Source organism: Clytia hemisphaerica, unplaced genomic scaffold, assembly GCF_902728285.1.
Source record: "Clytia hemisphaerica strain Z4C2 unplaced genomic scaffold, Clytia hemisphaerica genome assembly, whole genome shotgun sequence".
Taxonomy (NCBI): domain Eukaryota; kingdom Metazoa; phylum Cnidaria; class Hydrozoa; order Leptothecata; family Clytiidae; genus Clytia; species Clytia hemisphaerica.
In genome coordinates, this window is record NW_027103979.1 from 2,075,758 (window position 1) to 2,095,543 (window position 19,786).

Consider the following 19,786-nt stretch of genomic DNA (forward strand, 5'->3'; position numbering starts at 1 on the left):
GTATCCAGCTAAAAGAAGACCCTTGTAATCTATAAGCCTCTTTAATTCATTAGACTGGAGTCTACATAGTCCTTTTTATCATTGCAAATTTGCGGTGGGCTAGGGTAGTGCTTCTTATCTTCAAGTGTCGGTTTTACTGCGATAAAAATACTGAAAAGCTACATTAAACTGACTAAATATAATTATTTGTCCCAGTTTCTTTCTGGTCAAATCCTTCGCTGGTATATAATTTTGGATCCCTAAAGATTTTGATTATACCTATAACAATAATGCATGAAATATAGAAAATATAGAAAAAAATTCAAAGTATAAAATATGAAATATAAAATATATAAAATGATAAAATTTGAAGAACATCATAACGTGTTAAAATATTTCTAAATACTATCAAAATGTAATACGGCATATGAATTAACTGTAAGATGCAAAGTTTGAATAATTTTTCCGCTAAACTAGAATGTATTCACAACTAATAAACATCGTCAACCCTTAGCTCCATTCAAATTTCATTTTGTGATCTAAGTCTAAAAATTTAATAGAATGAACATCGGAAAAATAGTTCAGAGCACTTTATGAAAAGAAAAAGGAAAGAAAAATTTTACAAGCTTAAACTTAAACTAAAAGAAAATGAATATGAGTAGAAAAAACATCAACCTATCTATCTAAAATATTCTAAAAATTACTTTGTGCTCTCTTATTTGCAAAAGAAAATTCAGTGACATTGTATATCTCATATTCATAGCTAAAAGAACTGGTAAAGACTTTCCCCTGCGGTGCTTTTATCTCGCCAGTTCCATACATACAGTTGATTCGCTGTAATTCGATCTTCATGGAAACAAAGATATTATTCGAATCACAGAAAGATTCGATGAATAGAAGTTCGAATTAGAGTGAGCTAACTGTATTTGATTTTAGTCTAAATATTTTAACCTCCGTTTTTCCAGCCGTTTAATTATGAATATGTACTCCCTACGGGCTGGCATGTAATATGTTGAAAGTCTATCCCTGGTGCACCAAACCTTCATCATAACATCTTCGTATAGTTAGATGAATAAATCAGCATTGTGGTCCAGTTCTGCTCTTTTGTCACTTTTTATTTTTTTACCTAGCCATTGTGTTTTTGTTTTTTTCTTTCAAGCTCAGCTCTAGCTTTAGCCATCTTACGGAAAATAGCTTGTCGAATTTCTTGGATTTCCTGACTGTAAAGTCGACGAAACCAGTTAATATAATTAGTTTCCGAGCGGAACACCATCTCACAAACAGAAACAAGGACAGTATTAACGTTTTCTCCAGGTTTATGTTTAATGATTGCAGTGTCCTTATGGTCATGTGCTCCTCCTTTTGTCTCCTTAACATCACAAGCATCTTTAAATTGGTCTAATTTATTTCTAAAGATTTTTAGATCATCATGAAAGGATTTTCCATACTCGGCAATCTTTCTCCATAACGTTTTGTTAAAATGTTGGTAAAGGAGCAAGTCTGCTCTATTCCATTTTGTAATAGTCTCCTTGAGCTTAGGATCCATTTTAGCTTTAACTTTGTGTCTTTGATTATGTTTAATATACAAGATATCTTCAAAAGTCCAACAAAAAAGACGCTTCATTAGGATTAGACTTTCGTCAAAATGCTCCATAATTAGGAACATATCCATTTCATTTTCTAGCTCCTGTATTTTTTGTTGAATTAAAGTATCTTCGTATTCCATCTGACTAAAAAACGGTTTTCCCAAATCGAAAAGCATTCCATTGTGGAGCAAGGGTACTATCTTGTCATTTTTTTTGATTGCTTTTTGTTGAAATTTCATTGGTGACTCGAAGAATTCTTTAAATTCAACTTTTGATTTTCGATGCTCATATTTTTGGAATGTTTGACCCATCTCCTCATAATTGTAAACACTTTCGACATTAGTGATTGGATTGCGTATGATTGTAATGAACTTGACATCTTTTGGAAAAAAATTACTCATCCTTGATTTGTTCAACCTGGATTGAAAAATTGGAAAACTTATTTAATAATGCACACAGATTTCTTGTGTTAAAATGTGCTATGTCATATTGGATTAAAACAAAAATTTGAAAATTCTTATGAACCTAATGATGGTATGAACACCGAAAAACTTCGAAAGAAATGAAAATTGTTACATGAATTTTCAAATTTTTGTTTTAATCCAATAACACAAACCCCAGTAGAAAAAATTGGCCAAAATATCGTCCTTAAAAGAAAATTATTTTCCAACTTTTGTCCCTGCTGAAAATAATCAAATAAATAAATTTCTTGAATTTACTTCAACCATTGATTTGCGTAATAACTAAAACGTGAAACGTCAGAGAAACGGGTGGAAACGATATGGAAACGGGGGGAATCGCCCTGGAAACGGGGAGAAACGACAGGGAAATGGGGAGAAACGATTGGAAACGGGTAAACGACCAACAGTGAACAAAGCTTCTGTTGTATCATTAGTCGGTTCCCGTCGTCGCAAACGCCGGTTTAGCAAAGCCCTTAGGATGATAAAGATGGTATTGTTGATGCTCTCAAACTTTATTTTTAAGGGGAATTCGAATAAGTTTTCATCAATCACGGGAGTACATATCATATCGTAAATATCTTTTTATGCTTCAAATGGAATAAGAGATAGAATGGGACTTCTTCACCAGAAATAGTAAATAAATAATAAATAAAAGCTTAGTAAATAATAAATCTTCAATTGTGAGAGTTTCAGTAAGTTTGAAAGCGATTTCAATTTAATTTTAATCGAAAACGGGAACTTAATTGACCTGACCAGTAAAACGTCAAATTGAGAGCCTCAATATATCATCAGTGTGTAAGAATGGAAAATATATAAAACAATTTTGCTCGCTGTATTTACGAATTTGAGGTCGACATGACGCGCCTTATAAGACCAAATAATAACTGCATTTTCGAAAAACAATAAGATTTCTTGTTTTAAAACTGCACGAAATCCCTCTTTCATACTCGAATCAACCCCTTGGCAAAATTTGAGAAATTTTTCATAAACTCGCCGAGGAGTAGATAAGCTGAACGCATCATAAGCCCTTTTGATAATAAAGGGGAAACTATAGACTGAATTAATCCCAAAGAACGAAAAATTACCACTTAAAATGGTTTAAAACTAAAGATATGACAAATTTTATGTTCTGTTACGTCATTTGGGCTCTAAATGATGTCATCGAATGTGTAATAAACTTTTCACTCTACTGTAACTATTTCTTCATTGACCAAATATATGCTCATGATGATTTCCGATCCCATGAGGGGTCAATCATTGCTTAAATCCTTCTCAAACTCCAGATATTGCATTTTTCAGTTTTTGATGACGTCATCGGACCTAAGATGCCTCAATTTGAATATGTTTAATTTCGAAAGTCTCTATATACCCACTCTTACCCCTCCTAACTTATTTTCCATTAAAATTCTCGATCCAATGAGGGGTCAACGACCTCCCAACTCCTTTTCAAACTCGAGATATCGCATTTTGAAGTTATTCCCAAACTTGTGACGTCATTGGGTCCCGTTCTAATGTTGTCAACGGTCAATTCAAGAGTTTTGGAATTTTTGTGGTCAACGGGTAGCTTATGCCCCAAGGGTTCCAAAAAAAACAAAAAACATCAATTATTTCCACGGGAAAGTGGGTTTTTAAATTTGCGAAAGATTTGCACTGCAACGACTTTTATGGTTATGCGGAGCCTGTGATAAAACGGAGATGTATCTTAATGCTGGGCTAGCGTTACATAAATTTCCGTGTCGTTTCCACCCGTTTCCGTGTCGTTTCCACCCGTTTCCGTGTCGTTTCCACCCGTTTCCGTGTCGTTTCCACCCGTTTCCGTATCGTTTCCACCCGTTTTCATTTCGTTTCCACCCGTTTCTGTATCGTTTCCACCCGTTTCCACCCGTTTCTCTGACGTTTCACCTTTTAGTTACTACGATTCATTTGAACTCAAATAATGCTTGTGTTTGAAAGGGCGCTAGGCTTGCAGGGTAATGTATCAGTTCTCTGTGTGGACCTGACCTCTAACCATTGAGTTTCAAGCCCGAAGAGCTAGAGCCGAACTTTAAATCTTCTCAGGCAAGAGAAATTGAAGCTTCGTATTTCCCATCCAGAACGCGCCGTAATCATGACGACGGATTGTATCTACTGTAGTGGTTCCTACATTTTTTGAAATCTAGTGATAAATTTTAGTTTCAATCCGGCTTTTGTGTAAAAACTACGCGCAGGCGTTCTGGATGGGAAATAAAAAGGGGAGTCTCGTCTCTAGCCCTTCGGGCTTGAAACTTAATGCCTCCAACAACATGTGACATAATTATCTAGAAATTTTTTAGAACCTTTGCAGAGACTAAATGGCTAAATTATACATAACAATGTGTAATAAATAATTTGTTTGGGTATCCCTCTAAGTTACTTTCAAGGGTGCGAAAATGGAACCCTTTTGGCTTATTCGGCACCACCCCCTTCCCCAGGGAAATGCAAAACAGTACCGTTTTTCCTCTAATTATCACAGCCAGATATTCTACAACAAAAAAACACAGACCTTGCATGATTGATCAACAGGTTTGCCTTGGTATCGCTTCTATATTGGAAATAACTCATTTCAACTGATCGTTCTGAGAAAATGTTGGGCCATTGAAACCGATTCAATCCCTTTAGGGGTAATAACACCCTCAAATTATTCATCTCTGCAAATCTGTTAAGGATGTTCGCCAACGTACTACTACCAGTCTTGTGCGTCTTCAAGAATACTATATTCTCCTGCCTCTGGCATCTAAAAAGACGAAAGATCATAGATATGATAATCCAATACACGTTTTTTTATAAGAATACACTTTATAAGAATGTCCACGATGAAAATGGCCAATAAATGAAGAATAATTCTAAGAATATCACCATCATGGAATTTGGCTACTCAAGCTAAGAATACCATTTTTAGAGCATATTCAATTATAGATTGCCAATTACCCCCAAGTAAGGCTCGCTCTTTTCACAAGAATGCCATTCTATCCTTGAGACGTATGTACTAAATGTTAAATTTAGTCTGAATTAGGATCCTAACCTAAGAATGCTGTAAGAATATTTGGATGATTTCCGCAAAAAAGTTAAGAATATTCATGATGAAATGAATTTACACCATTCTTATAAGAAAAAAGCATTTAATGTAATAAATAATTGAACATTCTAAAACGCGGACATCTCTAACTAGCCAATACTAGCCTGTCCGCTAATTTCAGGTTCCCATGTACTTAGGCTGGAGAAAAAACTAAGGTTGGAGGGTTGACCTCTCACTCTCTTATCCTGATCCAACCACGCTTCGTTTTATCATACTTGATGGACGTGATATGGTCGTATTGTAGGGGCTTTCAGAAGTAAAAAGTGGAATAAGAAACTGGGGACGAGTTCGGTGACTTCAATGAATGAGAGATTTGCCGTTTAGCCTGTATCAAACTTGATGATGGTATTTCTAATATATTAATAAATTAGCATTATCATTAAATTCAAACATTAATTAATGTCTTTGTAGTTGAATTTACACGAGATAGACCTACGCTAATTTTTATTCATTTCAAACGGAGAGAATGTTTTTGGAAACTATTGGAACTATTAAAGTAATAACTAACACATTTGTTGTTGCAGCTTCAGTCGTGGTATCGCCTAGAAAAGAATCAAATAAAGAACCATTAGTCAATTTTCCTTAGATACGAGGATTCCTAAATAGAATTCGTCGATATTATAACGAGTAAAAATTCGCAAACTAGCAAAAAATCATTCAAATATTTAACCGAATGTAATTATGCAGCGGTGACCGTAGAATAAAGATTGAACATCCGGCTACGGCACAAGGTTGTGAGTCTTAACAAAGATTGTGAGTCTTATCAAAGATCACAAATAAAATTTGATGCCTCTCTACTTACTGCCAGCAGAGTCAAGAGTAAGTGAAGAAATGGTTCGCGACCTTCAGATAGACCGTTATAGAAAGAAGATCCTCCCAACTGGCACACAACGTTGTTTTAACGTTCATTTAACGTTATATGGACGTTGTGAACGTTAGATAAACGTTGAGACAACGTTGCGTGCTAGCTGAAACAGTTAACTACTGTTAATTCGAACTCGAATTGGGAATCCTATTTTTTTGAATAACAGAGAGATTTGAATTAAAGAGAGTATTTTAAGAGGGTTTCTCCCTGACAGGAACTGAGAATAAGTTCGAATCATAGAGAGATTTGAATATTAGAAGTTCGAATTAGCGAGAGTCCACTACTTAAAACCAGAGATGCATATTACATATGTTAGGATTAACCATATGTTGTGGACTGTACAAAATCAGATATTTTTTACCTCCTCGGAACAGATAAAGGACGATCGTTGATACAAGTAATCCATAGAAAAGCAAAACCTTTTTATTTCTCCGCATATTTTTGGCTATAAATTTAATCAGGGTTTATATGAATCTCTGAAAAAAATCATCATGATAATAATAGCGAGGTTATGCACGGGTTTATTTTGACCGTAAAGTGCGATACCGTAGACCTGTACATAACTTGCCAAAGCAAACCATGCAAGTGAAATCTTATATACAGGCCTACGTGTCGCATTGAACGGTCTAAATGAACACTTGCTTAACCTCGCTAATAACAAATATTTTACGTGGCATGCTTCGAAAAATTCAACAGCTTTTAGACAGTTGAAGAATTGTTTGCACGAATGACCACAAACAGAACTTGATAGTAACTTAACAAAATTAGAAACAAGAGCGAAAAAACAGAAAGATAAAAAAAATCATTAACATTGTCATTAAATATGATGTGTGAGCGATAAAGGAGCTAAATGCGGAAGGAAGAAAGGTTTTTATGGTTGTAAACCGTGCTTCTTCTAATTTTTGCTTTGCTCGTAATTTTAGCCAAACCAGCTGCCGTGAATTAAATAAAAACAAACAGTGCCTTAGTACCGAGGGAACACAAGGGGTTTTTTAATCCCTTTCCCCTCCAACCAAACCCCTGAATGGCCCTTGCAATGCTTACAAATGTCCTAGAAGGAGATGAATACACTCAAAAACCTTCTCTTTTTGAGTTATTTAGTGCAATGAAACTACTGACGGAAAATGCAATTTATGACGTCAAAAATCTTCTCTTTTTTTTTCTCGAAGACGGCAAAAAATTAATTTCGCTAACAGTGTTTCAGTGAATTAATACGCATACGTTTCTTTTCCGCAACAACGGAACTATGCTATGAATTGAAACGAAAAAAATCCATTGACCTTAAACTATAAACTTTTTCGACCGTCGTCACGCAGTCAGGGTCCGTACCACTTTATTATTTAATTTACCACACTAAACTCTTTAAGTGCGAAAAAAATGCCCGCGCGGCAATTGGCGGCTACGGTCGAAAAGGTGTATTGGCCCAAGGAAAGCCGTCAAACTCTTCGCTTACCCTACCGTAATAAACAACACTTTGTTCCAATAGCTCACTAACTTTTATCAAAGAATAAAATCAACGTTGAACAATCTCCTTTTTACTGCATTTTTTACTTTAAAAAAAATAAAACTCGCAATTACTCACAATTACAAAAAATATTAATCGTGGCATTTTGAATATACCGAGCAAAAAATTGTCATTTTCAAAAAAGGACATATTTTGCTACATTAATCTTTTTAATCCTGTCTGTATGCACATTTAGAGAAAGCTTTTATATTGAACGTTTTTTATCTATGGATTCCATCTCGTTTCTTTTTGTATGTCAGAAAAGAAATGTGGCATTGCTACTTTAGTATTATAACTATGTAAGAGGCCCCCCCAGCGGTTTGCGTGATGGCGTGATTGGGACTTTTTTCTTGCGTGATGGCGTGATTAGAGATTTTTTTTGGCGTGATGCGTGATAGGGCAAAAACTTGAGGCGTGATGCGTGATTTGGGCTATTTTCGCTATTTTTTGCGTGATGAAAAATTTTAGCAATTTTCGTGATGCGTGATGGAGAAATTTTTTGAGGCGTGATGGCGTGATTAGGGGTGCCACTGGGGGGCCTCATGTAAAATGTAACGTAAAATAGATCTAAAAATTAAAAGTTTTCTTCCCTTTTTCTTTCAACTTTTTGTAATGATCAATTGTTCATCCAAAGAGCCTGCTCGGATATAACCAGTTAGCTGAATACTATCTTGACTGACGATAGATTCAACACAATGATTTGACCACCAAGGCTAAAATAATGCAGAGCTCGTATGATTCTATCCTGAATTGTTTAGAATTATAGAGAAGGCGCCATCATTTTATTTGTGACCCAAGTATTCTCATGCTTTCAGATAAAGAAAAATTATTGAGTTTGATCCCGGCTAGCTCAGAGAGGGCTATCAGGGAATTTTTAATTATCTGTAAAAATAAGATCTAAAATTTTTGTCCGATCTGGGAACAAACTATAACGTTTTTATTAGGACGGTCTATGAATATCTGGAAAAGTTTGAAAAAAAATTTGAGATTTGGCGAATAGGAGGTTTGAGTCCCGTTTGAGTCTAGACATATGGGTCTTCTGCGAGTTCAAGGAAAGTAAAAAACGAAAATATTGTAGGTGCAAAAATCTAGGAAAGGAGAATTTGGAATTGTGCCATTGATTTTCGAGATTTTAAGAAAACACAACCCAGCTAGCACACAACATTCTGTTAACGTTAATCTAATATTCACAACGTCCATATAACGAAACAATGTGCTAGCCGGGAAAATGATACAAAGAGTGGTAAGAAAAACCTCATCAAAATACTTAGGATCTGATGAATATCATGTTTTTGGTAAGATTCCTCTTCCTGGACTAAGATTTCTCTGTCACTAGTGGTGAAAGACCAGGACTCCAAATAGTTAAAAAAATGGGCTTTAGAAAGTTAGGTAATTCCCACAAGTCAACACAAGATTTTCCGTACCTTTAGCAAAAATCCCTTTTCAATAGCAGGTTGATCACTGCAGTGGAATAGAAAAAAAAGATGTACCAAGTACATGGAATCCTATGAAGTAATACCCTGAGTATCAGAGATTAAGTTTTCCAAGAATATATTAACCTCTGAAGACCAATAATATAAATTTTATCGCACATGTGTCAATCTAATCACTGTGGAAAGAATCAAAGATGAAGAGCAAATGTTACCATATTAATGTCTAGCAGACTGTATCAGTATGCAGTTTACTATTTATAAATTCCCCAGAAACCTCTAAGTGTAATCGAAGTGAGTTTTTTTCGAAAGAAATCTTTTACTCCCCAAATGTATAACAGTAATTACTTAACTATTAATTATGGAAATATCACTTTTAATTAAATCGAAATAATAGACAGACTTTATATTATGATTCTCTATCACTGACTCTTTTTAAAAAGCATTGATGATATTTTTTAGTTGTGTTTTCAACGACGGAAATAAAAATATAAACTTTGAACTTCATCCAAGATCTTGGATGGCCGTCATGGTTACTTTTGTCTTTGTTGATTGCGCGATGAATAGAATCTCGATTCGTTGGCACAGCGTCAATATATGATTTTGACCTGTGCTTTTCAAGGTAATGAAATAAGGTAATGAAACGAAGTGAAAAATTTGCGAGTAAGATAATGTAAAAAGCCCTTGCTAACAATCTCATGAAAAGATTATTGAGAAACAGTGACCGATACCAATTGCAGAGCAAAACTCAACTTTCTACCAAAAGCATATATTTTCGCATAACTTAATACCTAAAAGGTATGAATAAAAAACGATATACTCTACTTACATGACCGACCAATATGAACGTAAACCTATTGAATATCTTAACTTTTTCTCCTTATCAGTATACAAAGTTCCAAACATTAAACATGACTACTTTCTCTTGGAGACAATTGGATTATCTTTGTAACGCGAGGCCCGTACTGTACAATAAGTACTTAATTACAATAGTTAATAAACAAAGACAAATATAAATAATATATAAACCAGAAATGACAAATTTAGACGGTCATTCCCACCGCAGGAAGCTTAAAGCTTCCGAGGATGGCACTTATATTTTCACGCATAAGGAAGTTGGGTAAACATCTCATAATTTTGCGCGCGTTTTTCAGTATTTTAGTTCCGGTTAAATGGTGTACCGGTACCATTCTAATCTCGATTGTATTTTTATTGTTTATCATCATTAAATTCACTTTTCCGCACTTTTTTTGATCTGATTACCCATTTTCAAAGCTCTATATGTCTTTTTTTATTACCTCAGGGAGTCGAATTAAGGGAAATTCCACCACAAGTAGTTATTAACCGCTAATTAGAAATTTTTATCCTTTCAAAAATTATTCGTTTGGCTATTACAGTAAAATGGCAGTTTCAAGACTTGTTGCATTTGAATTTTTCGGTATCTCTTCCGTTTCGCTGTTTTCATAATTAAACATAACCTAAGGGACTCCGCAATCTAATGAGCCCCTTCCCTGGACTAAAAACCTACCTCCCTCGAGGATACAGGTGCCAGTTTGGTTCGCCAATCTGACTGATCTTTTGGTAGGAAAAAAAATACCTTGGTTCGTTAATAAAATAATAAATCTGTTATTGTCTTCTTCTGTTCCGTTTTGTTCTCCTCCATCGCTTGATAGGTTATTCGGTCCCTATATTGTCGGCAATCGCCGTATGTTCATGAAAAGAAATGTAATCGATTAATAAAGTTTAAGTACACGACCTTGTGTTGCAAATGAGATGTCAAAGTCTACTCCGTTCCTCCCTTTTATAGCACATGCTCAGGAATTCGCATGTCGGTACTTTCGTCCGAAATTGTATAAGATATTCAGATTTCCGGATATTTTTTTTCAAAATATAGCGGAAATCACACAATCGAACATTCTAATGTTTTTTCTTTTTAATTGCTTTTTAATGACTTAAGTCATTCAATTGTTCACGAAATTCACAATTGAACTCTTTAATAGCTACAAAATAAAAGTGACAAAAAAAATCAAGTTTCGAAAAAAAGTTTGAAAAAAAAATTCTACTGTGGTATAATACCGTGGTATATCAGGAATTATTCAATGGCTGTTTTTGCCTACGGGTATACAATAATAAACAATAACCTCAAACACGCAAATTAGCAGTCGGGTGGAAATTTTATCTGCGTGGGTGAAAAATAGTCGGAGGTTACGTTTTATAATATGCAACCATGTTATATCATAATATCATAATAATATATTACACGGACGATAACATCGTCTAGGTAGACACTTGCTTATTCATGTCACTATTGCTGATTAACTTGGCTTCTTGATCGTCGATAGCGTGAAGAAACACTTTTCAATCGTTTTCGGCGTTGCCTTTGTCTTTCAAGTTCACCCTCTTTACGAAGTTTGGTTCTGATTTCCAATACATATTGTCTTCGAAATTTTCGAATATAATCAACTTCTGAACGAAAAACCATATTGCAAAAGGGTGTCCTCAAAGAGTCGACTTTTTTTCCAGGAATAAATTTGATCACATTTGTGTCTTTGCTACCAAATGCTTTTCCATGTGTTAGCCTGAAATCACACTCATCTTTTAACTGACTCAGTCTAGTTCTGAAGTAATTCAAATCATTCCAAAATTCTTTGCCATACTCGGCAATCTTTCTCCATAAAGTTTTGTTAAAATGTTGGTAAAGGAGCAAGTCTGCTCTATTCCATTTTGTAATAGTCTCCTTGAGCTTAGGATCCATTTTAGTTTTAACTTTGTGTCTTTGATTATGTTTAATATACAAGATATCTTCAAAAGTCCAACAAAAAAGACGCTTCATTAGGATTAGACTTTCATCAAAATGCTCCATAATTAGGAACATATCCATTTCATTGTCTAGCTCTCTTATCTCATTGTAAATTATAGTATCATTGTAATATGTCTTATTATAAAAATCCCGCCCTAAATCAAATAGCATTCCATTGTGGAGCAAGGGCGTCGCCTCCTCCTTATTATTCAACGCCCTATGTAAATACTTCATCGGCGTCTCAAAGAATTCGTGCAATGTTACACTTGAACTTCGGTTCTCGTAACTTTGGAATATTTTACTGTAACCTTGGTAATTGTAAAAACTTTCGAAATTTGTGACTGGATGACGTAATAATGAAATGAACTTGACATCTCTCGGGAAGAAGTATGACATCTCAGTCTTGTTTAACCTGAAATTGAAAATCATTATTTGTCAAGGCGGAAGAATAAAAATCATTTTCGCAACTACAGTTTACTTTCCCAGTTCTAATTTCTGAACAGATTCTTGTACTTCCAATTTGTACCTTTAAATTGTTTTTCCATCGACACCCTTATCCCTTTTTTGAAGTTCCGCGTAGTAGTAATGGTTGAGTCAATGATATTTCATGGGGGGGATGGGTTCAGGGGTTATCCGATTCTGCGATTCGGTCAAAATATTTCTCGCTTTCTGTCAAACCGTTTAGAAAAGAACCAAAATTTCGCCACCAAAGTTGCTTTGAAATTCAAGGTTTTTGTCATAAATTCCGGGAATTCTAAATATTTTTGCCATTTCCAAAAACGGCAACATTATTTGCTACATTCTGTTTTTCCGGACTAAAATGCCCAATATTTCGATTCCAACAAAGGACTGAATTTCCGAAATTTTGTCAAAATTCCCATCGAATTCCGCCACTCCGTCCGAAAAAGGGTCGATTTCGTTCCTCCGTCAACCGGGGGATTATTGGCTTTTACTGACAACCGACAGTATCGTTTTAACGTTAGACATAAAATGTACCTTGCATGATTGACTAACAAATTTGCTTTAAAATTGTTCCTTTTATCCAAGTAATTTTCTTCCACGTAATATCCTGAAAAGATTGATGGCCAAGAAAATCGATGCGCTACCCCTCTTGGTAATAGCATTCGTAAATTGTTGATGTCAGCAAATCTGTTCAAAATATTAGTCAAAGTGCTGCTCCCAGTTTTATGCGTCTTTAGAAACACAATATTCTGTTGACTGCGACATCTGAAAGATTTAAAAAATACAAAGAAACTTTAAACGATAGGTAGGGCATTCAGTTGACTCCCTCTAATTCGATCGTCAAGAGATCGAAAACTTTCTTTGAATTCTTAATATTCATAATGTAATCTTTTATACGGAAACACACAAAAAACATTGGGCGTTTGCCACCAGTTTCATTCTTTAAATTCAAAACTGGTGGCATACACCCGGTGTTTTTCAGCTGCTTCCGTATAAAAGATTTCATCATGAATATCAGGAATCGGAGAAAGAATCGAATTAAAATAATAATTTAAACCACTTTTCAGCTGAGAGGTCCAATATTTTAGTTCGGGTTACATAAAATTCGAATAATAGCCGTTCGGATTAGAGAGAGTTGACTGCAAGTGCCTTTATCATCTACGGCTTCTGTGAATCTAAAATATTCTGCATTTGGCCAGATACTTATGTGTTTATTGATACGGTTCATCAGGTAGCCGACATATCTTAGTGATATCAAGTCCACAAAAAACGCCACTCATTTGACGCCCATATAACATACGGTGTTTGCTTGCTGTGTATTGTACCTATTCAGATATTCATGACGTAGCCTTTTATCGATTTTATGCAGTAACGCCAGAAAGATATCGACCATTATTTAGAATATTCTGCTTAGGGAATTACATAATGAAATCATTTAATGGGCTCTTAATGGGCAGAAAAAGCCTGTACCCCTGTGTTGTGTAGCGTCAAGGGTGATCTGAAAATTAAAAAAAAATCCACGGGGCTGATTTTTCGCCGAAAGTGAGAACGAAAATCCAAGGGAGTCCTGAAAAAATAAAAACAAAATCCAGGGGGGGTCACCTTTTCAAAAAAAAGATCTCCTCAAACGCATAAGGGGTACAGATTTTATCTGGAATAGCACAGTTTAGGTCGTTTAAAGATCGGCCACGCCCTCCCCCGCCCTTCCGCAATTCTTACTCTGAATATCCTTTCAAATTTCTGGAATGAAGTTGTTGAATTTCGTATCTTTCTATTTCTTCTTTTTTCTTTCGTTCCCAGCCTTCTTCTTCTTTATTTTTTATTTCCATTAGATGCTGAAAACGCTGACTCAGCTCCACCGTGAAATTCCGTAATGAGAAATATAAATTTTTATCACCGTGTATTTGTAATATTTTCCTTGCACCTTCTTTATATGCCTTCTCTGTTTTAACTGATGTGTTTGTTGTTTTGGTGAATGTATGATGTGTGATGAACCTACGAAAAAATGATTTATATTATGCTACACGTTTCTTTTTTTTTTAAGAACAAACTATATAAGAAGATAAGGCTTTGAAGGCCAAAATGTTAAGAACAAGTTAAGAACATTTTAAGATTTTGCAGACTCTAGAACATCGAATTTCATAGGAATATGGACGAAAATACTCAAAATATGGCGAAAATAAGAACATGTTAATAACACTTTTAGGCTTAAAACTGAAAAAGTTCAGAACATCCCAAGGCTTCAAAAACAAAAAAACATGTAGTTTGAAAAGAGCTACTGCAGTAAATTGATAGAGCATCTTTCTAAGGTGTACAATATTGTGAATTCCAGAGACTTCATATTATTACCAGAGATTTGGGAAAAGAGGATAAGAAACGCCGCTGCCGCTCGCTGTTTTCCTATTCTTTCCCTTTGAATTCGGCACCCTTTGAAGAAGCAAGGCTGTAGAATAGTTGAGCAAGAAGGAAGGCCGAAACAAAATGGCGTTACGTACAGGTTAACCAATGTTCAAGAAAAAAGTCCTTGAATAAAGCTTTCCAGTGAGTTCTTTGTGAAAAAGAGACTGGGGAGTGAATCTTTGATCTTTTGGGGGTTTCCCCTGAGAAAATCGAGGAAAATCATTCCATATTCTGGGAGTAAAGATGGCGGACATGAGGCATGCTTGAAATTTTAAAAAATTGGGACCAATTTCTTTCTGGCTTGTATTGCTCTGAATGAATTTTTTGTGTTGCAGACATAATTTTTATGGGTAGTAGGAAGGTTGATAGTGATCATGTAAGTATTAGTTTACCCCGGCACTCTCTAAAACGTCTTGGCATTTTGATTTAAGATGGGCAAAATCAATTGATAATTTTGTTGTTTTTTTTCAACTTTTAGATAAAAAAAATGTAATTTTAAGCAAAACTTGCCCCAAGGTAATGGAATTGAGATTCAGTAAGTATACTTGATTTCCTCTGTGGTACTTTTAGCTTTATCTAGGGAAACCATTGATTTTTGGGTTGGAAATTTCAAGGTTTCAACAACAAAAACATTTCAAAAAAATAACTTTGAAATGTGATATTTATAAATTGTGATTACCTGAAGGGCCATGATTTTGACCATGATTTAGAAGGTGCAAGGCTTTGGTACTTTTACATTCAAAATATTGTTTAATCCGTAGAATTTTCATTTTGTATTTAAACGGATTAGGGTAATTTCATATACAGATTTACATTTTATATATTTTCAGGCTAGTTATCATATTCTTTGTGAAATACTGTTAACAACACCATCCCATAGAAGTATTGGCCATCCAAGTACAGATTGCCGATGCAACGACGATTGACTCAAGATTCAGACATTTTTACATGTTGACTGTCACGTCTGTTCTCTGCAGTGCCAGCAGAAAAGGACTGCTAAAAGATGAGTGTGAACTGATGTATGAAAACTTTATGTGTATTATATCTATTTGACTCAACAGAAGCAGGATGGAATAATAATTCTATGGTGTTTGATGTTATATTTATGGAAAAAGTGGATTTGAGCGGTTGGACCTGTATGCCCTTTGAAAAATGGATGTCGATATATTTATTATTAGAATGTTCAATGGAAAATTGGGGATTTCGATATACACATTATTATGTAAATGTTCTCTGGCGAAGTGGATTTTGATGCAACTTCTTTTCGGAATCTTTATTTCGATGTTTGTTTTTTATCCAGGTTGTCCTTGGAAACTGAATTTTGAGGCATAAATACATATTGCATGGTATAGATGAAATGGATACGTGCTGCGATGATAAGTCTACTTCATTTGTCTATATTTATACAAGTTATCAAATCAGGGAACATGTAGGCCAAAATTGCCAAATGTAAACAAACCAGGAAGAGCCAGAAATGCTTCTATAATCTAAATTTATATTCATATTTTCAGTCTGATGTTATCTTTAAACTATATTTTTCAAATTTAGATTTAAATTTTTTTAGCATTGAGTCATAACACCTTTTGCATTTAGTGTTCATGGAGCAATAATCCAATTTTTAATCAGCTTTAAAGTCTTAAAATCTGTATGAAATGTACTACTCAAGAACATAGTTGGAAAGGCTTTGGTCGTTTTTATTGTATATCCAACTTTTTACTTCAAGTAAAGTCAATGGTGATCTATTTTTCTTCATGCTCTACAATACACATTGATTTGAGGTGTTTTAAAGGCCTATAAATGAAGTTAAATTATACTGAAAAAGTCTTTTTGTTCTTAATCTTTTGCAGCAGTTGCAAAGAAGATTTATATTCAGAGAAATAGCGAAGTCATATTATGCACTGAAAAAAAATACAAACTAACAATGACAATCTGTAATTCAAATATACATAATATACACTGTGGAAGAATATTTAATTTTTATACACTATTATTTGTTGGGTTGGATGGAAATGCATAGTTTTTTTAACCTCATTTTTACGATGTTTTTGTATATATAATATTTTTTCTAACATATCTGGGGAAATCCCCTGGTGATGTCTTCGGTATAATTTTTGTATTTTTTCAATGGTATTGTAAGATTATTTTATGTTTTGTTGTCTAGAACTCATAAAGTTCTTACAAGAAAGCCTTCATGGTATTTATGACCTCCTGGCATTGATATCATGAATGGCCATCGTTTCTTTTTTCCTTTTCTTTCTTTGACATTTGTTGTTGTTTTTTTGTCCTCCAAGGTTTTATTTTCAACCTCGCTATCCCTACTGAAGAGGCCTTTATGGTATTGTTTCTTAGAAACTTTAACCCAAGAATAATGATAAACTAGTTTTACCAGCTTCGTTTGTATTCTAACGCAACACATTTCAATTATTTTGGTATCTAAATTATCCAGCAAGGAAAATATTTTTTACAAATAAAGCTGAGAAACTATTTAAGGCTCGCAACCCAAACTCTTGTCCAAAGTAAAAAAGTGCTTATAAAAAATAACAAAATTCTCGATTTTAGAAAGAAAAAAAAATTCACTTTCGATATCAATCACGGCTGCCATTTTTTGTTTGTACTTCTAGTCTTGTGCGCATAACGAATCAAGCGCTCTGATTGGTTCAGAACGAAAACAATCGATCGGCCGCAGACATTTCAATAGAAACAAAAGATTCTACAGCCTAGCTTCAAATAGATGAATAGCGCATTTCTTATCCTCTTTTTCCAAATCTCTGTTATTACAAACGAATGAATTGATAGGGGTGGTTGCAAGATATAAAGATATATTCCTGTTTCAGTGACCTTTTCTAAGTGTGAATTGAAGGTCAATGAAAAGGTTAGATGTCGGGGATGGAACGATTCTTACAGGGGATTTAGTATTCTGTTGTTTTCAAACTGAAGTTTTTACTTTTTCACACTTCAAAGTTTTCTTTGTTAATATTTTCTTCGAGACTTTGAACACCCCTGTCTCACAGCCCCGCGGTGGAACTTTTTTCCTCAGTCAATTTCCAAGCGGGGGTAACATTCCCGGGTATTTTCCTACAAGGGACGAAATTGTTGCCAAATTTTCCAGTGGGTCTGGGGTCCCAGCGGGTCTGTGCCACAGGGGTGTCTTTGACTAACCTTCGACTCCGAGACACTCTTAACAAATGCCCATGAATCCTCGTAAAGTCATCTATAAAAAAAGTTAACAATATTGATAATTGATTTGGACTTGTTGCAAAATGACTTACTGGAAGAGTCAAAATATCCGTCGGTCTTGACTTCACTTTGAAAGTGATAGGGTCACGTTATGCTATCGCCTAAAACAGCTCTGTTTTAAAGTCATCAAACAGAAGTTGACTTGGTTAATAAATTTGCTTTGAAAAAATGTGGTCAGATCAAGGCAAAGGCCCGCTGCCATATGGCGCCTACGAAATACATTGAGAATTCACTTTTGGGCTATCTGTCAAATATAATCGAAGCTATATTCTGAGCCTTATTTGACTATTTTTAAACGTTTGGATTCTCAGATCCTAAGTTGTTAAGTCTTAAGATTAGCGTTAAAACTCAGAGTTAAAACTCTCCCCCTACAATAAACCCAAGTTAGAGCGCTTCAAAACTTCTTTTCTTTTAATATTGTGACCTCGATTATAACAATACTCTTTGTCTCCCGAATAGACACGGGATAGACACCCCCCGCTAATTGTTGAGAGAAAAAAATCCCCCCCCCCGCTCTTATTAGGATCCCCCCGTCTATTCGGGAGACAAGAGAAGGCGTTAATGTTCTTTGGATCGTGGATTCACTCCACTATCTAGTCTGTAAAGCTTAACATAGGATGATACAGGCTACAAACTTGGAACTCTTTTTGTTTTTGTCAAACTATTTTTGATATGAAGTAAATCTACAGGGTGGGCAAAAAAATACGTTCAAACAAAAATTGTGCTACTTACAGAGCAATTAGTACCCCATAAATTTTATTTCTCTTTTGCTAGCTATACTTGAAAACCTCGTCATAAGCACTACATGTAATACATTTCACAAAAGTTAGTCGCATTAGTCTTTTATATACATTATATTTTTTTAGTACATTCCATTCATTATTATTCTTCAGATACTTGACTTGATAAGAGGTTTTAAAATGACATTCAAAACAAAGGATTTGTAATTTTATTAAGAAAGAAATTTGATAGAATGTCTTCAAGCAAATGCCGAAATGTCGAGAAGCTATCAAAGTTTTAGATTTTCTATAGCACTTTTAATTGGATTTTTGTCTGACCATATTTCACTTTGCCCACCCTGTAAAATTGTAGTGAAATGTGTGATATACATACCTTGATAGAAAATAAATCCAATAATGACCAAAGAAGTCAGTATTCCACATGGCAATAAACCAAGTGCTATTTTGTTCACCAACACCATCTTTGATTCATAAAAAGCTTGAAAAGAATTTTCAGATATTAATGAATGAATGAGTCTGCAAAATTTCGGCCAACGGCCTTCCAATTTGAAGTCCCCAAGCTGACCCCCGAGTGAAAGAACTCAACTAACTCAACAAGCAAAGCGCCAAGAATTTGAGACAAATTTGACCATAAAAAATATCAATAAAAATATCCCATACTTCTACAATTATTTCAAAGAAAATCATTTCAAAAAAACTTCTACTTTTAAGCCTAGTAGCTCGACTAGAAAAAATAACTTAGTTCATGGTCCATCGAAAATAAAAGGAAGTTCCATGATGTAAGCCATGGAAGAAAAAACATGTTACACTGTTTATAAAGTAGTAGGGTCCTAAATGATTTGAAAAGCCTCTTTAACAAGAGCATGTTGGATATGTTTTGAGTAAAAACATCTTTTTTCCCAAAATATATCTCGTAGCTAAATCTCACTTGCTCTCTCTTCCTTTTCCGTCTACTTGTTTTATATATAAAGGTTTTGTTTTTAAATAAAAGTGGTATCGTTTGCTTACTCGTCAATCTTAATTTACAAGCTTTTCCGCATTTTCCGCTCCACATCCGTGGAGTAAGATTGGTTAGAAAGGGAAAATAAAACATTTTTTTGCTTATATCAGCACAATATAAAAATAGGTAGACACTGTCCTGATATAAAATATGTGTCTGATATGTAACGGGAACACTTATGTAAAAAACAAAACCTTTAATCATAAATAACAACAAAAATTTTGATTT

The 19,786-nt window shown here is 34.6% G+C and overlaps 2 protein-coding genes and 1 long non-coding RNA gene across 3 annotated transcripts; 1 reads left to right on the plus strand and 2 right to left on the minus strand.

Annotated features, from left to right (window-relative positions):
* Positions 1-659: 659 nt before the first annotated feature.
* On the minus strand, positions 660-6,457 carry LOC136810969 (galactosylceramide sulfotransferase-like). Its single transcript, XM_067067562.1, has 4 exons — positions 6,347-6,457; positions 5,629-5,662; positions 4,548-4,778; positions 660-1,982 (listed from the first exon to the last, which is right to left on the minus strand). Exons 1-4 carry the CDS (start codon positions 6,420-6,422, stop codon positions 1,106-1,108), a joined length of 1,218 nt encoding a protein of 405 aa, XP_066923663.1. The 5' UTR covers positions 6,423-6,457; the 3' UTR covers positions 660-1,105.
* Positions 6,458-10,945: 4,488 nt separating this feature from the next.
* On the minus strand, positions 10,946-19,033 carry LOC136810970 (galactose-3-O-sulfotransferase 2-like). The gene is made up of 5 exons (XM_067067563.1): positions 18,932-19,033; positions 17,741-17,792; positions 13,901-14,176; positions 12,716-12,946; positions 10,946-12,131 (listed from the first exon to the last, which is right to left on the minus strand). Exons 1-5 carry the CDS (start codon positions 19,017-19,019, stop codon positions 11,225-11,227), a joined length of 1,554 nt encoding a protein of 517 aa, XP_066923664.1. The 5' UTR covers positions 19,020-19,033; the 3' UTR covers positions 10,946-11,224.
* LOC136810968 (uncharacterized) lies at positions 14,536-16,843 on the plus strand. The gene is made up of 2 exons (XR_010847180.1): positions 14,536-15,116; positions 15,412-16,843. It is a non-coding gene; the product is annotated as an uncharacterized lncRNA (long non-coding RNA).
* Positions 19,034-19,786: the final 753 nt, after the last annotated feature.

Coding starts and splice junctions, on each gene's coding strand:
- LOC136810970 (XM_067067563.1), bottom strand. CDS start 19,019: ATGGTGTTGGTGAACAAAATAGCACTTGGTTTATTGCCATGTGGAATA. Junction 12,947..13,900: donor AATTTGAAAGGATATTCAGA/GTAAGAATTGCG, acceptor TAAATCTTTCAG/ATGTCGCAGTCAACAGAATA. Junction 12,132..12,715: donor TTGTTAGTCAATCATGCAAG/GTACATTTTATG, acceptor TTTCAATTTCAG/GTTAAACAAGACTGAGATGT.
- LOC136810969 (XM_067067562.1), bottom strand. CDS start 6,422: ATGCGGAGAAATAAAAAGGTTTTGCTTTTCTATGGATTACTTGTATCA. Junction 5,663..6,346: donor CCTTTATCTGTTCCGAGGAG/GTAAAAAATATC, acceptor ATTCTTTTCTAG/GCGATACCACGACTGAAGCT. Junction 4,779..5,628: donor GAAGCTGCAACAACAAATGT/GTTAGTTATTAC, acceptor TCGTCTTTTTAG/ATGCCAGAGGCAGGAGAATA.